The sequence below is a fragment of the Oncorhynchus gorbuscha genome, linkage group LG07 (genome assembly GCF_021184085.1).
Source record: "Oncorhynchus gorbuscha isolate QuinsamMale2020 ecotype Even-year linkage group LG07, OgorEven_v1.0, whole genome shotgun sequence".
Classification (NCBI taxonomy): Eukaryota; Metazoa; Chordata; class Actinopteri; order Salmoniformes; family Salmonidae; genus Oncorhynchus; species Oncorhynchus gorbuscha.
This window is the reverse complement of record NC_060179.1, coordinates 10,292,859-10,313,132: the sequence shown is the minus strand read 5'-3', so window position 1 is coordinate 10,313,132 and position 20,274 is coordinate 10,292,859. Positions and strand designations below refer to the sequence as shown.

Genomic DNA, 20,274 nt, shown 5'->3' with positions numbered 1-20,274 from the left:
ACGCTAAGGAATCTGTCTGAAGTTATTCTCATATTATTATTGACTTTGTTGTAAAGTTTCTGGTAAAAAAGTTTTATTTCAAACAACCTGCACTCTTCCATATTCTCTCCTTCTCACCTCCCTCTCTCCTTTCTCTCTCCCTTTCTCACCCCCCTCTCTCCTTTCTCTCTCTCCTTCTCACCTCCATCTCTCCTTTCTCTCTCTCCTTCTCACCTCCCTCTCTCCTTTCTCTCTCTCCTTCTCACCTCCATCTCTCCTTTCTCTCTCTCCTTCTCACCTCCCTCTCTCCTTTCTCTCTCTCCTTCTCACCTCCCTCTCTCCTTTCTCTCTCTCTCCTTCTCACCTCCCTCTCTCATTTCTCTCTCTTCTTCTCCCTTCTTCTTTCCCCTTCTTAATCTCATTTTTCCAGAGTGCATTGCAGGTTGCTTATAAACCTTCTCAACATCTTGTTGGGGGTGATTATTCCAGACCAAAGCAGCAGAGCTGGAGCTTAAAAAGGAGGGCAGCCTCCCTCATATGTGTGGAGCCCAGATAGTGGCTCAAAACCATTCCTCTCTCTCTCTCTTAATTGACTGTCAGACTGAAGTCAGACTGAAGCCGTTATTAGGTAAAAAAGAGTCATGTATGTAATGCTTCACATCACAATGTGTGACTGGCTAATGAATGACTCAAGACTTCTGTTACACTCACAACAGCAGGGGGATTGTTTCGGGATAATTGGTGTGGATTTATGGCTGTCTGTATGTCTAGCTGTGTGTGTATGTGTGTACGTGGCTGTGTGTGTGTGTGTAGCTGTGTGTGTGTGCGTAGCTGTGTGTGTATTTGTAAGTCGCTCTGGATAAGAGCGTCTGCTAAATGACTTAAATGTAAATGTAATGTAAATGTACGTGGCTGTGTGTGTGTGCGTAGCTTGTTTTGTATGTGTGTACGTGGCTGTGTGTGTGTGTGTATGTGTGTACATGGCTGTGTGTGCGTAGCTGTGTGTAGCTTGTTTATACATATGTATGAATGCACAAGTGTGTCCCGTACCTTTCCTCTCTGTTCTGCCCCACACACACTCGTCCTCCGTGGCGCGGGGTGGGGTTGCTGCAGGACCTCTGCCGGACCTGGAAGCCAATGCCACAGCTGGTGCTACACGGGATCCACAGAGTCCAGGGGCTCCACACACCGTTCCTATGGAGACACCACAGAACACAAGGTTACACACAAAGTGAGAGTTGTAGATAAAGATAGAACGCTTGCTATTCAGTAAATGTTTCTTCTTATCCAATAAAACATCCACTGCATGTAATTTATTATCCCTAAACATGAACTGAAAGCTTTCAAAATACTGACTGTGTGAGCAGAGGGCAGATGGAATCAGACAGACAGACAGACAGACAGACAGACAGACAGACAGACAGACAGACAGACAGACAGACAGACAGACAGACAGACAGACAGACAGACAGACAGACAGACAGACAGACAGACAGACAGACAGACAGACAGACAGACAGACAGACAGACAGACAGACAGACAGACAGACAGACAGACAGACAGACAGACAGACAGACAGACAGACAGACAGACAGACAGACAGACAGACAGACAGACAGACAGACAGACAGACTATATACCTGGAGCAGTTGGCAACCTCCACGCTGAGTCCGTGACAGGACTGACCCCCACACTGGGGTTTGGGATTATCACAAGGCCTGGTTCTACACAGACAGGAATCAGCACTGCCCCCATCAGTATGGCTACAGGCCCCCCAGCCTGTCCATGGCCCAAACCCTCCATCCAACGTCAAGTTACGTACCTGGGGAGATCACAGGGAGGAGGGAGAAAATACTTCAAACTAGGGTGGAGGTCAACAGAAAAGAAAGAAGAACATAGGGACAGAGTGAACGAGAGAGATGTAAATCTAATGCACCATGGGTAATACACAGGGAAGGAGTTGGAATAGGAGGAGAAGGTTGGAGAGAGATGTAAATCTAATGCACCATGGGTAATACACAGGGAAGGAGTTGGAATAGGAGGAGAAGGTTGGAGAGAGATGTAAATCTAATGCACCATGGGTAATACACAGGAAGGAGTTGGAATAGGAGGAGAAGGTTGGAGAGAGATGTAAATCTAATGCACCATGGGTAATACACAGGGAAGGAGTTGGAATAGGAGGAGAAGGTTGGAGAGAGATGTAAATCTAATGCACCATGGGTAATACACAGGGAAGGAGTTGGAATAGGAGGAGAAGGTTGGAGAGAGATGTAAATCTAATGCACCATGGGTAATACACAGGGAAGGAGTTGGAATAGGAGGAGAAGGTTGGGGAGGATGGCAGGAAGAGTAAGGGAGAGACATAAATATGCATAATCAGGAAAGATGACTAAAACTGGTATTCATGTATATTCACAAGGGTAATACATGATAGTGTAATCATTAGAGAGATATAGATATAGATAGATAGATAGATAGATAGATAGATAGATAGATAGATAGATAGATAGATAGATAGATAGATAGAGATATAGAGAGATTTATTTATTTCAACTTTATTTAACCAGGTAGGCAAGTTGAGAACAAGTTCTCATTTACAACTGCAACCTGGCCAAGATAAAGCACAGCAGTTCAACAACACAGAGTTACACATGGAACAAACAAACATACAGTCAATAATACAGTCGAAAAATAAGTCTATATACAATGTGAGCAAGTGAGGTGAGATAAGGGAGGTAAAGGCAAAAAAAAGGCCATGGTGGCAAAGTAAATACAATACAGCAAGTAAAACACTGGAATGGTAGATTTGCAGTGGAAGAATGTGCAAAGTGGAGATAGAAATAATGGGGTGCAAAGGAGCAAAATAAATAACTAAATAACTACAGTAGGGAAAGAGGTAGTTGTTTGGGCTAAATTATAGATGTAGCTATGTATAGGTGCAGTAATATGTGAGCTGCTCTGACAGCTTGTGCTTAAAGCTAGTGAGGGAGACAAGTGTTTCCAGTTTCATAGATTTTTGTAGTTCATTCCAGTCATTGGCAGCAGAGAACTGGAAGGAGAGGCGGCCAAATGAGGAATTGGTTTTGGGGGTGACCAGAGAGATATACCTGCTGGAGCGCGTGCTACAGGTGGGTGCTGCTATGGTGACCAGCGAGCTGAGATAAGGGGGGACTTTACTAAGCAGGGTCTTGTAGATGACCTGGAGCCAGTAGATTTGGCGACGAGTATGAAGCGAGGGCCAGCCAACGAAAGCGTACAGGTCGCAATGGTGGGTAGTATATGGGGCTTTGATGACAAAACGGATGGCACTGTGATAGACTGCATCCTATTTATTGAGTAGGGTATTGGAGGCTATTTTGTAAATCACATCTCCGAAGTTGAGGATCGGTAGGATGGTCAGTTTTACAAGGGTATGTTTTGCAGCATGAGTGAAGGATGCTTTGTTGCAAAACAGGAAGCCAATTCTAGATTTAACTTTGGGTTGGATATGTTTGATGTGAGTCTGAAAGGAGAGTTTACAGGCTAACCAGACACCTAGGTATTTGTAGTTGTCCACATATTCTAAGTCAGAACCGTCCAGAGTAGTGATGTTGGAAGGGCGGGCAGGTGCAGGCAGTGATCGGTTGAAGAGCATGCGTTTAGTTTTACTTGTATAAAAGAGCAATTGGAGGCCACGGAAGGGGAGTTGTATGGCATTGAAGCTCGTCTTGAGGGTTGTTAACACAGTGTCCAAAGAAGGGACGGAAGTATACAGAATGGTGTCGTCTGCGTAGAGGTGGATCAGAGACTCACCAGCAGCAAGAGCGACATCATTGATGTATACAGAGAAGAGAGTCGGTCCAATAATTGAACCCTGTGGCACCTCCATAGAGACTGCAAGAGGCCCTGACAACAGGCCCTCCGATTTGACAAATTGAACTCTATCAAGAAGTAGTTGGTGAACCAGGAGGGGCAATCATTTGAAAAACCAGGGGCTGTCGAGTCTGCCGATGAGGTTGTGGTGAGTCTTGGCCAGGTCAATGAATTTTGGAATGGATTTTTGGATTGAACTGTGAATGGGGCGGCATTGTGTTTAGCTGTCCCATAAGGTATACGTTTGATGGCAGTACTGTTGCTTTTGTTCCTGGAATCACTGTGTAAATAAACACCCTGAAGCACAGAAGAACATTTGCGGCTCAGCCATCTTTTTATTTTGATAGAGGTTAGGTTTTCCAGTCTAGCCTTCTGGCCTACTCTACGTAACAATGAATACGGCTGCACAGTATTGTTTCTTTTCGATGGTGGTTAAGAGATATCGTTTAGGACCTTGAGCGTGGCTGAGGTGCACCCATGACCAGCTCTGAAACCAGATTGCATAGCGGAGAAGGTATGTTGGAATTCGAAATGGTCGGCAATCTGTTTGTTGACTTGGCTTTCGAAGACCTTAGAAAGGCAGGGCAGGATAGATATAGGTCTGTAGCAGTTTGGGTCAAGAGTGTCCCCCCCCTTTGAAGAGGGGGATGACCGCAGCTGCTTTCCAATCTTTGGGAATCTTTGGGAAGAGAGGTTGAACAGGCTAGTAATAGGGGTGGCAACAATTTCGGCAGATAATTTTAGAAAGAAAGGGTCCAGATTGTCTAGCCCGTCTTGATTTGTAGGGGTCCAGATTTTGCAGCTCTTTCAGAACATCAGCTGACTGGATTTGGGAGAAGGAGAAATGGGGAAGGCTTGGGTGAGTTGCTGTGGGGGGTGCAGTGCTGTTGACCGGGGTATGGGTAGCCAGGTGGAAAGCATGGCCAGCCGTAGAAAAATGCTTATTGAAATTCTCAATTATAGTGGATTTATCGGTGGTGACAGTGTTTCCTATCTTCAGTGCAGAGGGCAGCTGGGAGGAGGTGTTCTTATATCCATGGACTTTACAGTGTCCCGGAACTTTGTTGCAGGAAGCAAATTTCTGCTTGAAAAAGCTAGCCTTGGCTTTTCTAACTGCCTGTGTATATTAGTTTCTAGCTTCCCTGAAAAGTTGCATATCATGGGGGCTGTTCAATGCTAATGCAGAACACCATAGGATGTTTTTGTGTTGGTTAAGGGCAGTCAGGTCTGGAGATAACCACGGTCTATATCTGTTCCTGGTTCTAAATTCCTTGAAAGGGGCATGCTTATTTAAGATGGTGAGGAAGGCATTTAAAAAAAATAACCAGGCATCCTCTACTCACGGGTTGAGATCAATATCCTTCCAGGATACCCCAGCCAGGTCAATTAGAAAGGCCTGCTCACTGAAGTGTTTCAGGGAGTGTTTGACAGTGATGAGTGGAGGTCGTTTGACCGCTGACCCATTACGGATGCAGGCAATGAGGCAGTGATCGCTGAGATTTTGGTTGAAAACAGCAGAGGTGTATTTAGAGGGCAAGTTGGTTAGGATGATATCGATGAGGGTGCCCGTATTTACAGCTTTGGGGTGGTACCTGGTAGGTTCATTGATCATTTGTGTGAGATTGAGGGCTTAGATTGTAGGATGGCTGGGGTGTTAAGCATGTTCCAGTTTAGGTCGCCTTGCAGCATGAGCTCTGGAGATAGATGGGGGGGTAATCAGCTCACATATGGTGTCCAGAGCACAGCTGGGGGCAGACGGTGGTCTATTGCAGGCCGCAACGGTGAGAGACTTGTTTTTAGAGAGGTGGATTTTAAAATTAGAAGTTCAAATTGTTTGGGTACAGACCTGGATAGTAGGACAGAACTCTGCAGGCTATCTTTGGAGTAGATTGCAATACCGCCCCCTTTGCCCGTTCTATCTTTTCTGAAAATGTTGTAGTTAGGGATGAACATTTCAGAATTTTTGGTGATCTTCCTAAGCCAGGATTCAGACACGGCTAGAACATCCGGGTTGGCAGAGTGTGCTAAAGCAGTGAATAGAACAAACTCAGGGAGGAGGCTTCTAATGTTAACATGCATGAAACCAAGGCTATTACAGTTACAGAAGTCATCAAAAGAGAGCGCCTGGGGAATAGGAGTGGAGCTAGGCACTGCAGGGCCTGGATTCACCTCTACATCACCAGAGAAACAGAGGAGGAGTAGGATAAGGGTACGACTAAAAGCTATGAGAACTGGTCTTCTAGAATGTCTGGAACAGAGAGTAAAAGAAGGTTTCTGGGGTAAAATATATAGAAAATAGCTTCAAGGTGTAATGTACAGACAAAGGTATGGTAGGATGTGAATACAGTGGAGGTAAACCTAGGTATTGAGTGATGATGAGAGAGATATTGTCTCTAGAAACATAATTGAATCCAGGTGATGTCATTGCATGTGTGGGTGGTGGAACTGCAAGGTTGGATAAGGTCGATAAGGTATCGTGAGCAGGGCTACAGTGAAATAAGCCAATAAACACTAACCAGAACAGCAATGGACAAGTCATATTGACATTAAGGAGAGGCATGCTTAGTCGAGTGATCATAAGGGTCCAGTGAGTAGTGAGGTTGGTTGGGGTCACGGCGATTCAGACAGCTAGCCGGGCCATCGGTAGCATGCTAGCATAGGATGGAGGTCTGTTTTTAGCCACCTTGTGCGTTTCCGTTGGTAGATTAGTGGGGTTCCGTGTGGTAGAGGGGATCAATCCAATTGTCAAAATAAATATAGTTATAGTGACCCAAGAAAAATTGTCCGATAGACCTATTCAGAAAGCAGCCGATAAGACAGCTAACAATTAGCGGGGCGCAGATGGCCGTTCAGGTAAAGTCGCGATGGAGTGGACAGTTGGATAACTCCCTCGGGCAGATAACGTCGGTAGTCCAGTCCTGAAGGCCCGGTGGGGCCTGGTAGTACTACCGCATCCGTAGTAAAACGGGTCCGGATAGGTGATTGTAGCCCCGGAGTGGCTGATGGAACTCTTCAGTTGGCTAGCTCCGGAATAATTGATGTTTGCTCCGGGATAGACGTAAGCCATTAGTCGCATGGATAGCAGCTAGCGAGCTGCAAGATCCAGGTGTAAATGTCCAGAGATTGAGGTTGAAATCCAGGGGATATGGAGAGAAAAATAGGTCCGGTATGTTCTGGTCTGAGTCGTGTTGTACAAAACTGCCGATAGATTTTTGAGCTAAAGTATAGCTGAAGACCACAAACCGTGGTTAGCAGAATACTAACGTTAGCCAGTAAACTGGCTAGCTTCTGGTTAGCTTCTGGTTAGCCTCTGGTTAGCTTCTGGTTAGCTTCTGGTTAGCTTCTATAGTGGATTTCAGATTTGAGGTAAGTAATACTTTTTTTTTTTTAATTGGTGAGGCGGGTTGCAGGAGAGTGTTTTGAAGTAGAGTTTTTGTAAAAGAAAATATATAAAAGATATGCGAAGAAAGGTTTAATTATATATATATACTGACTGCTATGCCATCTTGGGATACATATAGAGAGATAGAGAGATAGAGAGATTTGGAGATACCGAGATATAGAGATATGGAGATATAGACATATAGAGATATGGAGAAATATATATAGATATGTAGAGATATGGAGATATGTAAATATAGAGATATGGAGATATGTAAATATAGAGATATGGAGATATAGAGATATGGAGATATGGATATATAGAGATATGGAGAAATATATATAGATATATAGAGATATGGAGATAGAGATATAGAGATATAGAGATATGGAGATATGGAGATATAGAGATATGGAGAAATATATATAGATATATAGAGATATGGAGAAATATATATAGATATGTAGAGATATGGAGATATAGAGATATAGAGATATGGAGAAATATATATAGATATGTAGAGATATGGAGATATAGAGATATGGAGAAATATATATAGATATGTAGAGATATGGAGATATAGAGATATGGAGATATGGAGATATAGAAATTTGGTGAAATGGAGACATGGAGATATAGAGATATGGAGATACGGAGATATAGAGATATGGAGATATGGAGATATAGAGATACGGAGATATAGAGATATAGAGATATGGAGATATGGAGATATAGAGATACGGAGATATAGAGATATGGAGATATGGAGATATAGAGATATAGAGATATGGAGATATAGAGATATGGAGATATAGAGATATGGAGATATAGAGATATGGAGATACGGAGATATAGAGATATGTAGATATAGAGATATAGAGATATGGAGATATAGAGATATAGAGATACGGAGATATAGAGATATAGAGATATGGAGATATAGAGATATGGAGATATAGAGATATGGAGATATAGAGATATGGAGATACGGAGATATAGAGATATGGAGATATAGAGATATAGAGATATGGAGATATAGAGATATAGAGATATAGAGATACGGAGATATAGAGATATAGAGATATGGAGATATAGAGATATGGAGATATAGAGATATGGAGATACGGAGATATAGAGATATAGAAACTCTTGAGATGTATCCAAAGGAGGCAATATATGAATTACATTTTTTTAATTTGAATTATAAAGGGACCTAACACATAGTTCAGCTTAGTAAAACACAAGGGAAATTAATGATGAGAGGGAAAATACGTATTCACATTCACATACATATTTACTCATATACATGCAGGTGAGCATGTCCATTTGTATAAAACAGAAAACGGTGCATTGTTTTGATTCCAATGTGTTAGCCATATGGGCTAACTATGGAAACCAATGGTGTGTGAATCAACACCACAGGTGATATGAGCCACATAACGGTATCATCTTTGTGTGAAGAGCATTTGAACAACAAGAAAAGAAAGGCTTGATATGTCACTGCTTTGGTGGGAACTGGAATAAAATATGGCCTTCTATTATCGGTCATTGAACCCACTCAACAGTCTAAATGGGAAGACCTTACTATGAGAGAAGCACATTCTAATGAATGGACAGAGAAGATGCAGAGAGAGAGAGAGAACAGAGAGGGAAAGAACAGAGAGGAAGCGAGAAAGAGAGGAAGGAAGCAGGGCCAGAGAACAAGCAATGACATCTGTAATAGTGTCTGTGTTTACACTGTCTTTTAGCTGACTATGATGTCATCAGACGGAGACAGCCAGTGCTGTCAGTAGACCAGTAGAGTGTACCACTTAGGCCTGACGATGAACTTCAAAGAGACTGTATGAGTAATGGTTTGGTGTGTTTGTGCATGTCCGTGAGTGTGTGTGTGTGTGAGTGTTTGCCAACAGATACTGTTGAACATGGAACCACATACAAGACCAGGGCAGCACTCAATACTGCCCATGGTCACTGCCTCAGAATGGATGTCTGTCAGGCACACAACAATTACCCTTTCATTTAGCGGTGTCGCAGTGAAATCAATCCCCCCAATTGGGAGGTGGAAGAATGAACGGGCGGACTGCTGAGAATGAGGTAATGATCACGAAGACAGTAGAGATTGATTGAATAATCACCCCTATTCATTTCAACAGGAATTGCTGGGGAGAAAATGCATTTCCCAGAGGGTGACTGTGTGTGTGTGTGTGTGTGTGTGTGTGTGTGTGTGTGTGTGTGTGTGTGTGTGTGTGTGTGTGTGTGTGTGTGTGTGTGTGTGTGTGTGTGTGTGTGTGTGTGTGTGTGTGTGTGTGTGTGTGTGTGTGTGTGTGTGTGTGTGTGTGTGTGTGTGTGTGTGTGTGTGTGTGTGTGTGTGTGTGTGGCATAGTGCATTCTGAGTACTCACAGGGCATTTAGTGATGCTCTGTTCCCATTGGCTCATGCTGACACTCTCCTCCAGGGTGGTACACTTCCTTAACACCAGGTCCCAGCCACAGTAGGGGTCCCTCGCCCCAACACACCCCCTGACAGAATGGAGAGAGAATAGTGATTGATTGATTGATTAATATATTAAATAATGAGAGAAAAGGAGACAGAAGGAGACAGAAGGAGAGAGGAGGAGACAGAGGGAGAGAGGAGAGAGGGAGGAGACAGAAGGAGAGAGGAGAGAGGAGGAGAGAGGAGACAGAGGGAGAGAGGAGAGAGGAGGAGAGAGGAGACAGAAGGAGAGAGGAGAAGAGAGGAGAGAGACAGGAGAGAGGAGGAGAGAGGAGGAGAGCGGAGGAGACAGAATGAGACAGAATGAGAGAGAAGGAGAGTGGAGGAGACAGAAGGAGATAGAAGGAGCCAGAAGGAGGGAGGAGACAGAAGGAGAGAGGAGAGAGGAGGAGACAGAAGGAGAGAGAAGAAGACAGAAGAGACAGAAGGAGAGAGAAAGAGACAGAGGAGGAAACAGAAGGAGATAGAAGGCAAAAGGAGGAGAGGAGGACAGAAGGAGGAGAGGAGGAGCTAGAAGGAGAGAGAAAGAGAGAGGAGAGAGAAGGAGACAGAAGGAGAGAACTTAAGGAAAGCTTTGACTATGTACAGACTCAGTGAGTATAGCCTTGCTATTGAGAAAGGCCGTCGTAGGCAGACATGGCTCTCAAGAGAAGACAGGTTATGTGCACACTGCCCACAATATGATGTGGGTCACGTTCTGACAATAGTTCTGTTATTGTATTCTTTGTTTTAGTATGGTCAGGATGTGAGTTGGGGTGGGCAGTCTATGTATGTTTTTCTATGTTGGTTTTTATGGTTCTCAATCAGAGGCAGGTGTCATTAGTTGCCTGGGTTTCACTGTTGGTTTGTGGGTGTTTGTTTCCGTGTGAGTGTTTTGGGCCACACGGTACTGTTTCGGTTTTCGTTTTGTTCTCATCGTTTATTGTTTTGTATCTCAGTGTTCAGTTCGTTTAGAATAAATCATCATGAACACTTACCAAGCTGCTCTTTGGTCCGATCCTTCTTCCACCCCTGAATGCCGTTACAATGTGGAAACTGAGCTGCACTTTCTAACCTCCTGCCCAATGTATGACCTTATTTGAGACACATATTTCCCTCAGATTACACACATCCACAAAGAATTCAAATACAAACCCAATTTCGATAAACTCCCATATCTACTGGGTGAAATACCACAGTGTGCCATCGCAGCAGCAAGATCTATGACCTGTTGCCACAAGAAAAGGTCAACCAGTGAAGAACAAACACCATTGTAAATACAACCCATATTTATGCTTATTTATTTTCCTTTGTGTACTTTACCTACATTGTTACAACACTGTATATAGATAATATGACATTTGTAATGGCTTTATTGTTTTGAAACTTCTGTATGTGTAATGTTTACTGTTCATTTTTATTGTTTATTTCACATTTGTATATTGTCTACCTCACTTGCTTTAGCAATGTTAACACATGTTCCCCATGCCAATAAAGCCCCTTGAATTGAATTGAATTGAATTGAGAGGAGAGAATGAGACAGAAGGAGAGAGGAGACAGAAGGAGAGAGGGGAGAGGAGGAGAGAGCAGGAGACAGGAGACAGGAGGAGACAGGAGGAGACAGAAGGAGAGAGGGGAGAGGAGGAGAGAGCAGGAGACAGAAGGAGACAGGAGGAGACAGGAGGAGAGAGAAGAAGAGAGAAAGAGAAAAAAGAGAGGATGAAACAGAAGGAGAGAGAAGGAGAGAAAAGGAGAGAGAGAATGACAGAGGAGGAGAGAGAAGGAGAGAAAAGGAGAGAGAGAATGACAGAGGAGGAGAGAGAAGGAGATAGAAGGCAAGAGGAGACAGAAGGAGACAGGAAGAGAAAGGAGGAGAGAGAAGAAGAGAGAAGGAGAAAAAAAGAGAGGAGGACAGAAGGAGGAGAGAGAAGGAGATAGAAGGAGAGAGGAAGAGAGAGGATGAAACAGAAGGAGAGAGAAGGAGAGAAAAGGAGAGAGAGAATGACAGAGGAGGAGAGAGAAGGCAAGAGGAGACAGAAGGAGACAGGAAGAGAAAGGAGGAGAGAGAAGAAGAGAGAAGGAGAAAAAAAGAGAGGAGGACAGAAGGAGGAGAGAGAAGGAGATAGAAGGAGAGAGGAAGAGAGAGGAGAGAGAAGGAGACAGAAGGATAGACAATGAGACAGAAGAAGAGAGAAGGAGAGAGAAGGAGACAGAAGGGGAGAGGAGGAAAGAGGAGTCAGAAGGAGAGAGGAGGAGAGAGGAGGAGAGAGGAGAGAGAAGGAGACAGAAGGAGAGAGGAGGCAGAAAGAGAGTGAAGGACAGAAGGAAAGAGGAGGAGACAGAAGGAGAGAGAAGTAGAGAGGAGGGGAGAGAAGGAAAGAGGAGGAGGCAGATGGAGAGAGGAGATGAGAGAAGGAGAGAGGAGGTGAGAGGAGGAGAGAGGAAAGATATAGTATAATGTGACATCATCAAATGTGAAAAGCTTGTTCAAGAGTCATGTTCTGATCTGGAAACTTTATAGGCAAATGATTCAGATTTCTCTATATGTTGGGAGAATATATTTTCTGGTTAAAAACAAACTATTTTCACAATATAGCTTTGTCATGGGACCAGACAAATAGCAGCTTTTTCAGGTCTGTGTATGGGAGGTTTCGAGCACCATAAATTACCTGATGTCTCTTTCTGTAATGCCAAAAAGAGAGCAGTGTCACAACACACACAACACAGATTGATCTCTGATACACAACACAGACTGATATCTGACACACAACACAGACTGATATCTGACACACAACACAGACTGATCTATGACACACAACACAGACTGATATCTGACACACAACACAGACTGATATCTGACACACAACACAGACTGATATCTGATACACAACACAGACTGATATCTGACACACAACACAGACTGATATCTGAGACACAACACAGACTGATATCTGAGACACAACACAGACTGATCTCTGACACACAACACAGACTGATATCTGACACACAACACAGACTGATATCTGACACACAACACAGACTGATATCTGAGACACAACACAGACTGATCTCTGACACACAACACAGACTGATATCTGACACACAACACAGACTGATATCTGATACACAACACAGACTGATCTCTGATACACAACACAGACTGATCTCGGATCCACAACACAGACTGATCTCTGATCCGCAACACAGACTGATCTGAGACACAACACAGACTGATCTCTGATCCACAACACAGACTGATCTCTGATCCGCAACACAGACTGATCTGAGACACAACACAACCTAGACTGATCTCTGATCCACAACACAACACCGACTGATATCTGATACACAACACAGACTGATCTCTGAGATAGACAGATAGTAACAGCTGGCAATAGCCTAAGAGGCTCCCAGCGCATGTGGGACATAATGGTGATATATTGTGTACTGTCGCACACACACACACACACACACACACACACACACACACACACACACACACACACACACACACACACACACACACACACACACACACACACACACACACACACACACACACACACACACACACACACACACACACAAACACAGAACGTATGTCAGGAGTTTAAAAATCTACAATGTATGATGATCTCTTTCAGCCCCAGGTGTTATCATGTATCTCCTACTGCCCCAGGTGTTATCATGTATCTCTTATAGCCCCAGGTGTTATCATGTATCTCCTACTGCCCCAGGTGTTATCATGTATCTCTTATAGCCCCAGGTGTTATCATGTATCTCCTACTGCCCCAGGTGTTATCATGTATCTCTTATAGCCCCAGGTGTTATCATGTATCTCCTACTGCCCCAGGTGTTATCATGTATCTCCTACTGCCCCAGGTGTTATCATGTATCTCTTATAGCCCCAGGTGTTATCATGTATCTCCTACTGCCCCAGGTGTTATCATGTATCTCCTACAGCCCCAGGTGTTATCATGTATCTCTTATAGCCCCAGGTGTTATCATGTATCTCCTACTGCCCCAGGTGTTATCATGTATCTCCTACAGCCCCAGGTGTTATCATGTATCTCCTATAGCCCCAGGTGTTATCATGTATCTCCTACAGCCCCAGGTGTTATCATGTATCTCTTATAGTCCCAGGTGTTATCATGTATCTCCTACATTCCCAGGTGTTATCATGTATCTCCTACCGCCCCAGGTGTTATCGTGTATCTCCATTTATCTAAACCCTGAGAATAACTTATTTCTCTGTGAGATTAAATCTGCACGTCTCTTCATCTATATTCATGAAATGATGAACTATTGTTTTTCCAACTCTCTTCATTGGAGTTGATAGTCTCCATGCTCCAGTGACTCTGTCTCTGTAAAGCATTGCAGTACTTCCCAAATGACAACCTATTCCATATAGTGTGCACTTTTTTTGACCAGAGCCCTATCAATAAGTAGTGAACAAAACAGGTAATAGGGTCCCATTTAGGATGCAAGCCTTATCTCTGTGAGTCATGCATGGGTCTACTGTTATCCTTGGCAGTGTGCTCCATATCCAGGTCTGTGCTCTGAACGATCTGCTTTCCCTCGGTCAGATATTCAATACGTCTCACTAACACACTCCCACTACAACAGCCACAGCAGCTGAGGGGACAAGAAGGTACAAGTACATTACATTGGCATCATGCCAGGTCCACTATATAATTGAAGTCATTTGCTTGTAACAACTCTGTAACTACCTGTAGTTGTGTAGGAGTAGTGTATGTGTGTTGGTGTGCGGTTGGGTCTTGCATGAGACCTGAAGCTGACATGGTTTTGCGTCGCCTGTCTGTGTGTGTACTCACTCTCTGGTCTTGTGAAAGTCGCATCTCATCAGTGGTATCTTGATGACTTGGTCCCTGACGCCGACATACAGTTCACTGCTGCTGTGCAGGATCAGGAGGCTTCTGATTGGCTGTTTCCTCCTCGGCGGAAACAACTCAATCTCATCCAATAGACAGCTGCCCATGGTCTGGTTCAGAGGAGACAGGACCTTACGGATGGTGCCATAGTCTGGATGGAGAGGAGAGAGTGAGAAAATGTCATCATCAGAGAGGAAGAGGAGGTTGAGATGAAGCAGGTAAGGGCCTCCCGGGTGGCGCAGTGGTTAAGGGCGCTGTACTGCAGCGCCAGCTGTACCACCAGAGACCCTGGGTTCCTGGCACTCATCGCGCACCAGCAACTCCTGTGGCGGGCCGGGGGCAGTGCGCGCTAACCAAGGTTGCCAGGTGCACAGTGTTTCCTCCGACACATTGGTGCGGCTGACTTCCGGGTTGGATGCGCGCTGGGTTAAGAAGCAGTGCGGCTTGGTTGGGTTGTATATCAGAGGACGCATGGCTTTCAACCTTCGTCTCTCCCGAGCCTGTACGAAAGTTGTGGCGATGAGACTAGATAGTAGCTACTAAACAATTGGATACCACGAAATTGGGGAGAAAAAGGGGTAAAAATTAAACAATAAAGAGATGAAGCAGGTAAACAAAAAAAAGAGAGATATTATGGATCAAAATGGAATAAATAAAGTATTGTTCTTCTTATGAGGGAGAGGAAGAGTCACAATTGACTCCATCTTTGCCAAAGTTACGACATCCCCAATTAACTACTTCCTGCATCTTACTCTAAGTATCTAAACTGGACTGTTTTTTGACATGGTCAATTCTGCCGTCTTGATTTACTGATGATCTCAGCAATCCCAAATCAAATCAAATCAAATCAAAGTTTATTTGTCACATGCGCTGAATACAACAGGTGTAGACAGGAAGTCCAGGATCCAGTTGCAGAGGGAGGTGTTTAGTCCCAGGATCCTTAGCTTAATGATGAGCTTTGAGGGCACTATGGTGTCGAACACTGAGCTGTAGTCAATGAATAGCATTCTCACATAGGTGTTACTTTTGTCCAGGTGGGAAAGGACAGTGTGGAGAGCAATAGAGATTGCATCATCTGTGGATCTGTTTGGGCAGTATGCAAATTGGAGTGGGTCTAGGGTTTCTGGGATAATGGTGTTGATGTGAGCCATTACCAACCTTTCAAAGCACTTCATGGCTACGGACGTGTGTGCTACGGGTCTGTAGTCATTTAGGCAGGTTGCCTTAGTGTTCTTGGGCACAGGGACTATGGTGGTCTGCTTGAAACATGTTGGTATTACAGACTTAATCAGGGACATGATGAAAATGTCAGTGAAGACACCTACCAGTTGGTCAGCACATGCCCGGAGCACACGTCCTGGTAATCCGTCTGGTATTCCGTCTGGCCCCGCAGCCTTGTGTATGTTGACCTGTTTAACGGTCTGACACACATCGGCTACGGAGAGCGTGATCACACAGTAATCCGAACAGCTGATGCTCTCATGCATGCTTCAGTGTTGCTTGCCTCGACGCGAGCAAAGAAGTTATTAACTCATTTGGTAGGCTCTTGTCACTGGGCAGCTCGCGGCTGTGCTTCCCTTTGTTGTCTGTAATAGTTTGCAAGCCCTGCCACATAAGACAAGCGTCGGAGCCGGTGTAGTATGATTCAATCTTAGCCCTGTATTGACGCTTTGCCTGTTTGATGGTTCGTCGCAGGGCATAACAGGATTTCTTGTAAGCTTCTGGGTTAGAGTCTGTGACTGACTCTAAGTGACTGAAGTGGTGTATTTCTCAATGCCATCGGAAGAATCCCGGAACATGTTCCAGTCTGTGATAGCAAAACAGTCCTGTAGTTTAGCATCTGCTTCATCAGACCACTTTTTATAGACCGAGTCACTGGTGCTTCCTGCTTTAATTTTTGCTTGTAAGCAGGAATCAGGAGGATAGAGTTGTGGTCGGATTTACCAAATGGAGGGCGTGGGAGAGCTTTGTACGCGTCTCTATGTGTGGAGTACAGGTGATCTAGAATTTTTTCCCCCTCTTGTTGCACATTTAACATGATGGAAATTTGGTAGAACTGATTTGAGTTTCCCTGCATTAAAGTCTCCGGCCACTAGGAGTGCCGCCTCTGGGTGAGCGGTTTCCTGTTTGCTTATTTCCTTATACAGCTGACTGAGTGCCGTCTTAGTGTCAGCATCTGTCTGTGGTGGTAAATAAACAGCCACGAAAAGTATAGCTGAAAACTCTCTAGGCAAGTAGTGTGGCCTGAAATTTCCAATACTGTAACGGAGACTATCTGTGTCCCGCAGTGTCTCTCTTCAAACTCCATGTATTCCAGACCAGGATAGGAAAATCCCATGTGAATGCCAGTATAGGAAAATCCCATGTGAATGCCAGTATAGGAAAATCCCATGTGAATGCCAGTATAGGAAAATCCCATTGTGATTGCATAAAATACATAATTAGGAGGCAACTCGAGAAAACATCATCAATTATAGATGTATTTCCTGTGGGGACATAACTAGATCTAAAAATGGAACAGTAAGAATTCCTATTCCCAAAACACACAGCTTCAAGATGGTAAAATACAAAGGTAGAGGCCTGCCTGTAGTAGAGTTGTTCACAGATGCAGCAATGGGTCTTTTATAGATCTTGAGGGAAACCAATAACCGAGATACTCAGAAATTAATAAGACGGCCTCCCGAGTGGCGCGGTGCATCGCAGTGCCTTAGACTGTGCCACTAGAAATTCTAACTCCTAGCTGTGCCACTAGAGATCCTGGTTCAAATTCAGGCTCTGTCGGAGCTGGCCGTGACCAGGAGACCAATGGGGCAGTGAGCAATTGGCCAATCGTCATCTGGGTTAGGGGAGGGTTTGGCCAGAAGGGATGTTCTTGTCCTATCGCGCACTAGTGACTCCTGTGGCGGGCTGGGGGCAGTAAACGCTGACATGGTCGCCAGGTGTACGGTGTTTCGTCCGACACATTGGTGCGGCTGGCGTCCTTGTTAAGCGGGTATTGTGTCAAGAAGCAGTGTGGCTTTGCTGGGATGTGTTTTGGAGAATGCACTGCTCTTGACCTTCGGCTTCTCCTCAGTCTGTGCGGGAGTTGCAGCGATGGGAAAAGACTGTAACTACAAATTGGATACTATGAAATTGGGGGAAAAAGGGGTGATAAAACTTGACTAAAAGCTACGTGCAAATAAATGTTTGCAATACTTTGGTTCCACATACCAAAACAGTATTATAGTTCCCAGCCAATTCTATTATAGTTCTTGGCTAGTTCTAATATAGTTCCTGGCTAGTTCCTGGTTAGTTCCTGGCCAGTGCTATTATAGTTCCTGGCTAGTTCCTGGCCAGTGCTATTATAGTTCCTGGATAGTTCCTGGCTAGTTCCTGGCCACTTCTATTATAGTTCCTGGCTAGTTCCTGGCTAGTTCCTGGCTAGTTCCTGGCCACTTCTATCATAGTTCCTGGCTAGTTCCTGGCCAGTTATATTATAGTTCCTGGCTAGTTCCTGGCCAGTGCTATTATAGTTCCTGGCTAGTTCCTGGCCACTTCCATTATAGTTCCTGGACAGTGCTATTATAGTTCCTGGCTAGTTCCTGGCCAGTGCTATTATAGTTCCTGGCTAGTTCCTGGCCAGTCCTATAATAGTTCCTGGCTAGTTCTAATATAGTTCCTTGCTAGTTCCTGACTAGTTCCTGGCCACTTCTATTATAGTTCCTGGCTAGTTCCTGGCTAGTTCCTGGCCACTTCTATCATAGTTCCTGGCTAGTTCCTGGCCACTTCCATTATAGTTCCTGGCCAGTGCTATTATAGTTCCTGGCTAGTTCCTGGCCACTTCTATTATAGTTCCCGGCCAGTTCTATTATAGTTCCTGGCTAGTTCATGGCCACTTCTATTATAGTTCCCGGCCAGTTCTATTATAATTCCTGGCTAGTTCTAATATAGTTCCTGGCTAGTTCCTGGCCAGTGCTATTATAGTTCCTGGCTAGTTCCTGGCCAGTGCTATTATAGTTCCTGGCTAGTTCTAATATAGTTCCTGGCTAGTTCCTGGCTAGTTCCTGGCCACTTCTATCATAGTTCCTGGCTAGTTCCTGGCCAGTTATATTATAGTTCCTGGCTAGTTCCTGGCCAGTGCTATTATAGTTTCTGGCTAGTTCCTGGCCACTTCTATTATAGTTCCTGGACAGTTCCTAGCTAGTTCCTGGCTAGTTCCTGGCCACTTCTATTTTAGTTCCTGGCTAGTTCCTGACTAGTTCCTGGGCAGTTATATTATAGTTCCTGGCCAGTGCTATTATAGTTCCTGGCTAGTTCCTGGCCACTTCCATTATAATTCCTGGCCAGTGCTATTATAGTTCCTGGCTAGTTCCTGGCCACTTCCATTATAGTTCCTGGCCAGTGCTATTATAGTTCCTGGCTAGTTCCTGGCCACTTCTATTATAATTCCTGGCCACTTCTATTATAGTTCCTGGCCAGTTCCCGGACCAGTTCTACTATAGTTCCTGGCTAGTTCACGGCTAGTTCTAATATAGTTCCCTGCCAGTTCTATTATAGTTCCTGGCCAGTTCTATTATAGTTCCTGGCTAGTTCCCCGCTAGTTCCTGGCCAGTTATATTATAATTCCTGGTCAGTTCTATTATAGTTCCTGGCTAGTTCCCGGCCAGTTCTAATATAGTTCCTGGCTAGTTCCTGGCCAGCTCTAATATAGTTCCTGGCTACTTCCCGGCTAGTTCCGGGCCAGTTCTATTATAGTTCCTGGCTCGTTCCCGGCCAGTTCTATGATAGTTCCTGGCTAGTTCCCAGCCAGTTCTACTATAGTTCCTGGCTAGTTCCTGGTCAGTTCTATTATAGTTCCTGACTAGTTCCTGGCCACTTCAATTATAGTTCCTGGCCAGTTCCTGGCTAGTTCCTGGTCAGTTCTATTATAGTTCCTGGCTAGTTCCTGGCCAGATCTAATATAATTCCTGGTCAGTTCTATTATGGTTCCTGGTCAGTTCTATTATAGTTCCTGGCTAGTTCTAATATAGTTCCTGGCTAGTTCCTGGCCAGTGCTATTATAGTTCCTGGCTAGTTCCTGACCAGTGCTATTATAGTTCCTGGATAGTTCCTGGGTAGTTCCTGGCCACTTCCATTATAGTTCCTGGCTAGTTCCTGGCCACTTCAATTATAGTTCCTGGCCAGTTCCTGGCCACTTCTATTCTAGTTCCCGGCCAGTTATAATATAGTTCCTGGCTAGTTCCTGGCCAGATCTAATATAATTCCTGGCCAATTCTATTATAGTTCCTGGCTAGTTCCTGGCCAGTTCTATTATAGTTCTTGGCTAGTTCCTGGCTAGTTCCTGGCCTCTTCTATTAGTTCCCGGGCCAGTTCTATTATAGTTCCTGGCTAGTTCCTGGCCAGTTCTAATATAGTTCCTGGCTAGTTCCTGGCAGGTTATATTACAGTTCCTGGCTAGTTCTTGGTCAGTTATATTATAGTTCCTGGCTAGTTCCTTTGTGTGAGGCTTTGTGTGATTCACAATGTCAAAATGTTGGAAAATCACTGAACTACACTCAACCTGATATCACAGTGACCAGGCTGAATACACTACCTAGCAGTTTGGCCTCCTTGTAAAACTACCAGAGAATGGCCCTAATCAGCGCAGTTTACTATATTGTTAATAGATGATTAGCTATGTGTGCTAGCCGTTGCAAATGGCCCTGGCACTGGTTCAG

At 44.5% G+C, this 20,274-nt stretch overlaps 1 protein-coding gene across 6 annotated transcripts in view; it reads right to left on the bottom strand.

The window, feature by feature from the left end:
• Positions 1-20,274, bottom strand: part of LOC124039466 (semaphorin-5A-like) — a 327,706-nt gene that overhangs the window by 118,800 nt on the left and 188,632 nt on the right. For all 6 annotated transcript variants that reach the window (XM_046355461.1, XM_046355465.1, XM_046355462.1 and 3 more), the window contains 4 exons: positions 14,522-14,729; positions 9,616-9,733; positions 1,621-1,802; positions 1,030-1,173 (listed from right to left, as the gene is read on the bottom strand). In XM_046355461.1, coding sequence (XP_046211417.1) covers positions 1,030-1,173; positions 1,621-1,802; positions 9,616-9,733; positions 14,522-14,729 — 652 coding nt within the window. The remainder of the gene's footprint in view (positions 1-1,029; positions 1,174-1,620; positions 1,803-9,615; positions 9,734-14,521; positions 14,730-20,274) is intronic.